This window comes from Talaromyces marneffei, chromosome 2 (genome assembly GCF_009556855.1).
Source record: "Talaromyces marneffei chromosome 2, complete sequence".
In the NCBI taxonomy this organism is placed as follows: domain Eukaryota; kingdom Fungi; phylum Ascomycota; class Eurotiomycetes; order Eurotiales; family Trichocomaceae; genus Talaromyces; species Talaromyces marneffei.
Window position 1 is genome coordinate 2,613,135 of NC_072349.1, and position 8,751 is coordinate 2,621,885.

General features: G+C 46.0%; 3 protein-coding genes across 3 annotated transcripts; 2 read left to right on the forward strand and 1 right to left on the reverse strand.

Annotated features, from left to right (window-relative positions):
• Positions 1 to 228: 228 nt before the first annotated feature.
• On the forward strand, positions 229 to 928 carry EYB26_003307 (uncharacterized protein; the record flags this gene model as incomplete). Its single annotated transcript, XM_054262608.1, has 3 exons — positions 229 to 467; positions 522 to 782; positions 838 to 928. The coding sequence occupies 3 exons, from the start codon at positions 229 to 231 to the stop codon at positions 926 to 928; spliced, it is 591 nt and encodes a 196-aa protein (XP_054118583.1).
• Positions 929 to 1,000: 72 nt separating this feature from the next.
• EYB26_003308 (uncharacterized protein) lies at positions 1,001 to 2,247 on the reverse strand (the record flags this gene model as incomplete). The annotated part of the gene is made up of 2 exons (XM_054262609.1): positions 1,001 to 2,101; positions 2,164 to 2,247. 2 exons carry the CDS (start codon positions 2,245 to 2,247, stop codon positions 1,001 to 1,003), a joined length of 1,185 nt encoding a protein of 394 aa, XP_054118584.1.
• Positions 2,248 to 2,660: 413 nt separating this feature from the next.
• EYB26_003309 (uncharacterized protein) lies at positions 2,661 to 5,933 on the forward strand (the record flags this gene model as incomplete). Its single annotated transcript, XM_054262610.1, has 8 exons — positions 2,661 to 2,699; positions 2,766 to 3,312; positions 3,362 to 3,488; positions 3,585 to 3,623; positions 3,681 to 3,765; positions 3,818 to 3,863; positions 3,910 to 5,717; positions 5,775 to 5,933. 8 exons carry the CDS (start codon positions 2,661 to 2,663, stop codon positions 5,931 to 5,933), a joined length of 2,850 nt encoding a protein of 949 aa, XP_054118585.1.
• Positions 5,934 to 8,751: the final 2,818 nt, after the last annotated feature.

Consider the following 8,751-nt stretch of genomic DNA (forward strand, 5'->3'; position numbering starts at 1 on the left):
CATTAGCATATGACTGGATAGTCCGAACTAGATCTGTAGAGGGTGCGAAGAGTGTTGGATCCGAATACGAGATCGTCGAGGGCTGATGGTGAGGTGGAAGATGCGTGGCCGTGATTGGTCAGACTACATTGCGTTCTTATGTCACCGTCAACTGGCCCACAATTTAACAACCTTAGAGACATCTTCTACGAGGGACTTGATTGATAACGGTGTTCAGGCATGTGAACAATGCAACTCGTCTATCTTCAGTCGCGACTCACCCGCAGAAATGTTCAATTCGTCTTGACGATAAAAAGATACTTCGCATCCAAAAATGGGAATACCACACAACCCGGCGTATGGGATGAAACCGAACTGAGCAAGGCAAGAGACTGGCTCTCAAAGTTCACTATCAACTCAATTCCTCGCAATATATGTGCCATATCATTCAGTCGATCCAGCGGTCCTGGAGGGCAGAATGTCAACAAGTATGTCACAACTCCTTAGAGGGAAATGTGAATTCGTGCTAAATAGGAGAAAAGAGTCAACTCAAAAGCAACGCTCAAGGTTCCCTTGAGTGCATTGTTACCACTGGTGCCATCAATACTTCATCAAAATCTACGCTCATCTCGATATATAGCTGACAGGACCGATGCACTTGTGATCCAGTCTGATGAGGCCAGAAAGCAATCAGCGAACGTCGAGTCTTGTTACGAGAAGTTGTACAGGGTTGTCGAAGAATCGGCTCGGAATGTGATTCCTGGAGAGCCATCTGTAGAGCAGAGAGACCGCGTTAGGGATTTGTATGTTTTTATCTACCTTTTCCAGACCGAGGCTTCATAGCTGACACCGCCAAAGGAAAAAAGCCGAGACGGAGGCACGGATCAAAACTAAAAAAATGCATAGCGCAAAAAAGAGCAATCGTCGGAATAGTAAATACGATGATTGAGGAATCAATTATGGATATCATTCATGTCAACACCAAACTCGTCAACGCCATGCTATCTAAGTTATGAAAGAACTACTCGTCCTTGGATGGAAGGCTCTTTTGTGCGCGAGCCAACGTTATTTCAAGCACTTTGCGGAGTGCAGGGTCCAACTCTTCATTCTCTGACAATGGCTTAAGCCACTTGATCAATTCCTGTGAAAGGTTTGGCTCGAGCTGATACTTCTTCATGTTGGCCAGAGAATTGCCAAGGGCTTGTGGGAAATCTGGTGAAGTGACCTTTAGTCCTGCTACCGGCACCTTGATATTGCAAATAGCTGTGCGATAATGGAGCGGCGATTTCGTGGTTTGGTGAGTCACAATATGGTCCAGAATCTTGCGCAAGCACGGAAGATCCTCAAATTCAAAAACCATATCAAAGAACTCATGAGACAAAATGATATTATCATTTGACTCTTTCATGGCCGCATCGAAAATCGCTATTGGAATCGCTCCTGTCAAGGCAGGTGTCGAGTTGAGTGCTTCCAATGCTCCTTCGTCTATTTCATCATTCTTCTTGCCCGTAGGGTTGATGTCCTCTTCAGTGATTGCTGGGAGAGCAATCATATCTGCATCATTATCCGCTGTTGTGCTAGCCACTTCGCTAGCCTTTCCGGATTCATCTAATCCCAATATCCGTCGACGAGCGAAGAGCTTGGCAATGTAGATACACTCCAACCGTCCATATTGAACCCAGATATTCCTTTGGCTTTTGCAGAAACGAAGACCACGTTGGAAATAGCTTCGAGCCTGCGTCATATCCGCATGGTCTTCCATTGCGTATTTGGCAGCATAAACCCATAAATCGGCGTTGGCAGGATGGAGTCGCAGCGCATCGGAGAAGACGTCGGAAAGTCTTCGGTACATCTTTTGTCGTCTGCAATATTCAATGTATTGTATCCAGAGCCCTAAACTTCCAGGCAGTTTGCGCGTGGCACGATCAAGGATAAATAACACACGGCGTCCGGCATGTTGTGGTGTGGCCTTGATGCCAAATCTTTTTGTTCGTTTCTTTCGCAGGGCCTCTAGATTCATTTCATATTCGATATAGCGGACAAAATCAGATTCTGTTACTCCAGGAGTATTGACTTTGTGCTCAAAGTCCGAGCGCTTCTTCGCAATTGAACGAATTTCATCCTGCAAAGATCGATAGATTAGCAGTGATATCTTGGTGCGCGGTCCAGTTAATGCGCACACACCTTGTTAAATATGCCTTTTTGCTCGTATTCCTTGAGCTCGGGCACAGCCTTTTCCAGATAGAACCGAGCCTTTTCAGCCGCCATGGTGTAGAATATATTTCTTGAGATGTGGTTGATTTTCCAAAATCAGGCCGGACTGATAAAAAAAATAATTGATAGAGCATGGTCCGTGCGTAGAAAGCAAGCTCGACGATGAGCTAACCCTAATCTAGACTAGTCGGCCGCCGAGGTCCGTAAAGACCAAGAATTACTATTAGTTAAGCATCGTCAGTCCTCCCTCGCGTCTTCCAGTTCACGACATTGTATGTCTCAGGGGTCGCGCTGATTCTTCCCTTTCTTCTGAGTTATAGCTCTTTTTTCATCTATCGTTTTTTCTTGACTTTCTTTTATATATTTTTCTTTTATTTATATTTTGACTTTCTCGGACTCCGTTTTAATCAGTTGATTGTCCCCTCGTGGACCGCCTCTCGCTTTGTTTCCCTTCCCGTTCTGCCACCATGGCACCTAAATTCAGAGACGGTGATGCCGTCGCAACTGTACGCCACCCTTCGTTTAATCATATCCACGAGTATGGCCAGTGATACTGACATTGAATTGTACAGCTGAATGGAAAATGGATTTCTTACGCACACACCCTCTTTGCCGCACTCGCCTTCGTCGGCGCCTTCATTGTCGGTGTTCAATTGCACTATCATAAAATCGTGCAAAACGAGCACTTCGGCTACCCGGACGAATGGTTCCCCTCTGTCTCAGCGACAATCGGTGATCGGTATCCCGAACGATCGGTTTTCCAAGTGTTCATTGCAATCACATCCGGTCCCCGATTCGCGCTCGTTGGTCTCTGGTATCTGATGACCGCACGCCCCGGTTCGACATTGCCCAAGGTTGTCGCTTTCACTGGTCTGTTCAGGACATTGACCTGCGGTGGATGGACCTATGTTACATCGACCGATGACCATGACTGGCATGATATCTTCATGATTTCGTATCTGGTCGCTACTCTTCCATGGACATTGGGCTGTCTAGCTCTCAGCCCCGCGAACCGCCGTGCTGTCAAATACCGCAAGGTTCTCGCCAGTCTCTTTTTTGGAACCTTAGTTCCTTTGATCTATTACTTCATTCAACACAAGGTGCACAAGGTTGCCGGAGGTAAGGAACTATCGCTATGACTGATGTGACTTGCACTAATTCGATTCAGCTTACACCAAGTATGCCTTCTTTGAATGGTCTCTGATCATCTTCGACGTCGGATTCGATGCGGTAACCGCACTGGATTTTGACGCCTTTGAATTGGTGGTAAGGGATGTAAAAGGAGTTAGCAGAGGGTATGTGCCGCGGCTTCCGAAATAGACATTTCAAATGTACAGTGCATAGTTCGGCGTTGTATGTTGAATCAAAGTGGGTTAACCATGCATACACAGACAACTCAAGACAACAGCAGACAAAGTAATTGAAAAGGAGTACGTTTTTCGTTCTATACCGCGTTCTATGATGACATGATAATAACAGTCGGATAGAAAGGATAAGCCAATTGGAAACACTTTTGGTACCGGTTTCTCATGGCCTGAAGCCTTGGATGTTGCTGCCGACATCTACAATGGGGTATGCTCGAGTATCCAAGGTTACTCAAGGTTCTTGTGCTGACGATTTGCAGTTTGTTTTCTGGTCCAACTATACCGCTATGCCTCTTCTCGTGTGGTGTACGTATTACTTTCACGTTGTCGAAATGCGTCTAATATTTTGCAGACTTCCCACTGTGGCATATGGGCATCTCCGGGTATGAACTTATCATTGTCACCACTATCTCTCCACTGATCTTGGCCATCCCGCCTATTCGATCATTGGTTGTCCGTAACAGGGCATTGTTCCAATTCTTGCCCTTGACTGGATTGATGGCCTTCCTCGTCCATGACCCTGTCTACCGTCTCTTCATTACCGGATTCTCGGTTGCTATGGGCTGTCTTGTATGGTCAGCAACATTCTATGGCGAACGGGCCTTGAATGTACGACTAGAGGCACGTATTTCTGCCTTTGCTATTGGCCTTGTCATGTCGAGTGTGGCCAAATTCGCCTTTCAAACCAACAATCCTGTCTGGCCTATCATGAACGCTGAGAACGGTGGATGGAACAAATTCGGACTTTTCCTTGGTGTCCTCGCTGCGGTACGTTCTGCAAGACAGCCAGCTGTAAGCGGAGGCGACTATTATCCACCATCTGGTAAAAAGGGCTCCGCCATTCTTGCTGGTATTGGTCTTGGGGGAGTTCTCTTTGGAGTGCACTCACTTCTGTCCGATTCTAGCACTATGATCAGTTGGGTTTGGGAAGGTTTCCCAATTCGGGGACCAATCCAAGTTCCTCACGGCGCTTTGACAATCTTCGTCATGAGTGCAGGTTACTTGTTCGGCTTGTACAACCCACGTCTGGCCGGCTCATGGACAGCATTCGGCATCGGATCTCTCGGTGCTGCAGTGCTTACCTGCTATAGCCATTGGTTCGGTTTCTACGGTGGCCTGACTATTGCTTTCTATCTGATGGCCGTAACACCTGTACTCTTCGCCTCTGCTGTCCACCACTCACCCGCGTCCACCTTTGGCACCGGATTCTGTGTCTGGGTCTTTTTGACCTTGTTCCACGTCTGGGTTGTGGCGTACGCCTTTGTTCCTGGCGGTCCTCTGGTGCGTGAGCACACCGATTGGTTGATGACCATTACCATGCTGTGTGTAGGCGCTGGTGTTTTCTCCAGCTCGGTGACCAACTCTGGCCCTTCTAAGAAGAATTTTATCAACCCCAACAGCCGTAGACAGCGATCGTACTATGTCTATGCCCTTGCAGTCCTTCAGCTTCTTGCCGTTGCCATTGCTTATCTCCGATTCCCTACAAACGACTACACTCCTTACCACAAGGAAGACAAGGTTGCCACGGCTGGTATCTGGACTATTCACTTCTCTCTTGACAATGATATGTGGTCTTCCGAGCAACGAATGATCAACCTTATCCGAGAGGCTGAACTTGATATCGTCGGTCTGCTCGAGTCTGATACACAACGCATCATCATGGGCAACCGTGACTTTACCGCCGTCCTTGCCGAAGAGCTTGGCATGTATGTGGATTATGGCCCAGGACCTAACAAACATACCTGGGGAGCTGCATTACTTTCTAAGTTCCCCATTGTCAACTCTACTCATCATTTGTTGCCATCTCCTGTTGGTGAATTGGCACCCGCCATCCATGCAACTCTCGACATGTACGGTGAGATGGTGGACGTAGTCGTGTTCCACTCTGGTCAGGAGGAAGATCCCGAGGACCGACGGTTACAGAGTGCATATCTCTCGAAGCTCATGGGCTCTTCTCCTCGCCCAATGATCCTTCTCAGTTATCTAGTTACAAAACCACTGGAAGGTAACTACAACACGTACGTGAGTGACGTGAGTGGAATGAAGGATATCGACTCGACAGATTGGGATAGATGGTGCGAGTACATTCTATACAAGAAATTGAAGCGTACTGGTTATGCCAGAATTTCCCGAAGCACCATTACCGATACCGAACTTCAGGTAAGCAAGCTTCAGCACGAAGTCTTGAGAATTCAGACATGCTAACTTCGTTTTTAGGTTGGTAAATTTGTTATTGGTCAACCGGAATCTGAAGAGGAGGTTCGCATCCCAGAGGAGATGGTTCCTGAAGGTCAACGCTTCCCGGCGCTGTTCCGTGGTGAGGGTGTTCGTGGTCATAGGTACCATGTGTTTGATGAGCCAAGGTACTTTCAATAATCTAGGAGCTAGACATGCTATTATCTAGTATTCTGCACTGTTTCGTTCCTTATACAATTGCTCGATACATGATGAAGAAAATTTCGATGCTGCGTGTATGATATGGTGAACCCGGTTGATCAGAAGACTTCTCTGATCAAATCGGGGACTGCCTACACTTCCATTTGACGCATGATCTAACATACTGAATATAATCGTTCATACTATTTTTTTTTTCTTTTCTGTTCATCAGGATATTTACATCTCTCTACCTGCTCAAGCTCACCAACATATGATCGAACACTACGGATATCGGATATAACCCCCAAGCCGACATACTCAATCCATCCTAGTCTATGGACTACGTAGTACGTACTACGTAATCCCTGGGTCTGGTCTTGTGAGTGGTGTAATCCACAACAGATGCATGAGTATTCTAGTCTGTGGATCATAATGCCTCTACGCAGTAGTACGTAGTAGTTACGGAGCACATACGACCTAACTAACTTGGCTAGCATATATGGAGGAAGTAGACGAATCTCGTTCTTCGATCTTGCATAGTACCCAAATAGACCCTGGAAGTACTGATGATCTTCGTGCTCATTCGAGGTGGTAGTGTACGTACTTGATCCCCTCAGTCTAATCTGTTTAAGATCACCGCAATATAATTCATCGGTCAGTCGATAGGCCAGTCAACAGACCTAGTAGGGGGGGTATTGTATATGGTATTGAAATTACAGGCAGTGTCATGCCACATACGCCAGCCCAAACGCGGGAAGGAAAGCATTAGCGACAGTAGTGGGTAAATATTACCGTAATTTTTACTAATTAAAACAAGGGTCTTCAAGAGCCTTTCTTTTTTCTTCTATGCTTTGAATCTTTTTAGCAAATTTTCATCGAGATGAGTACGTATTTCTCTCAAGTCAGTAGATATGCCTGCTGAGTGTCGATGTACTCAAATCGCCACGATTAAGGCAAATTTCCTCTTCAGATCCTGAATACGTAGGAAGAAAAATGGCGCTTTGCGATACTTGCTCACGGCGGACTCCGACTACTCCGTACTCCTTCGAATATAACAAAGGCATGACTACGGATCATTCTAGCTTGTTTCAAATTTATCTCCCCGCACAGTCTGTGGCACTGTGCCCTGGCCTTTTGACTGCTGCGTAGCTAAGAATAAATTCTTGATTTATCATTTCAGCCTGGAGAACATGTCCAACATAGTTAGAGCCAAGCAGGCTAACAGTCAGGGTCTGATCCTAGACTTTTCTCTATTGGGAGAGTATAAGCGGGTTCAGACCCTAACACCACGTCGCCACGACAGGCACGTACTACGTACATACATTGAAGATTCAGACTCTGACCAAACTTGTGTTTGCCTAATAATGGCTACATACCTGTAGGTACGTAACGAACTGCCAAGCAAGGCTTAGGGTTAGCCAGGATCAGATAATCTGAAAAATGTCCTGTTATGATGGGTTCATTCTCAGTGGCTGAAGCCCTTGACCCTGCCCTTGACCTGAAGGCTGTTAGCTAGTAATTTAATATATTCTACTGGCTTTAGTTCGTTGAAGTGATAGGTTGTAATTCGGATTCCCTGAACAGGTGGTTCCGTTGAATCATGCTGCCTCGTTTTTATTGGTGCCATCTCGCTTGTATGGCTGCAATGGGGTCTGCTCAAATAAAGTATAAACAGACGAGGGCACGTTTTAGTTTGAACTCTATCTCAGAAAGTGAAGTTGACTTTGCACTGTATCGAGGTTAAATAGAGTCTAACGTTGGTTTTACGGAAGACAAGGTTTGGGATAACTATTGTATAATGCAGTTGATCTCATGATCTTCTTCACCGTACATCGCCTGGTACGCCCATCATCTGTCGGATCATATGAAGTCTCCGACTTTACGGACATGGAGCACACAAAACTTCCATGGAGTACTTTTTTTTTCCCGTGGTCACTTGGTAGGTATCTAAGTACCCAAATAACCCAAATCTTGGATCTATCACAAAGCCGCAGTGAACAAACTCTCTATCCCAAGGTTGGATTTTCATTATATAATGGCAACCTTGCCCAGAATCACACAGACCTGCCTAAATACCTAGGTAGTACTCCGTAACTATTCACAATGTTCAAAAAGAAATCATCTGGAATCCTGGATGGACAAGGATATATCGATCTGAGCCCTTTTTGATGTAATTTCTTTTTCAAGGTACCGACTGGATGTTTAACTTTTTGGGGGAAATCTGCCTTTTATGCATACAACCTGGTGTTAAGTCAACTTAAGTGACAGTAACACACCTTTTGGCTAGTTCCGTATACTCTGTGGACATCCGACATCGCCCGTAGTCAGTATTCCAGCCAAGCCAGGTAGTACAAGAACAGCATGGCGTGGGGGATCCTCTGGTGCTTCCGTATGGGGTACATATGCCCTAATCTAATCTACCGGGCTGTCGACTGTTTCCCTCCTGCCGGGTTTGATCACGCCATTGTGATAAAAAAGAAAAATCTAAAGATTGTATAAAAATCTATATAGATCAATAGTACAGAGGTAATCTACACAAGGCATCGATAGTAACCCAAAACATAAGTTGGATCAACGTTGAGCGGTTAAGAAACTGAGAGGCCCCGGCTGACTAGTACCAGTAGTTGACACTTCCGAGGAGAAACCGTAGACATGGCGTTAATAGTCCTAACAGGATTCCGCTCTTACCTACAGAGTATGCTACGACGACCAAAATTGAGCAAGCCATAGGGAGATGTCAAAGGGGGAGGGAAAAAAAGGAAAATACCACATCAAACTAGTCATCCCGGCGTACTGTTCTCCGGTGTCCCATCCCAGC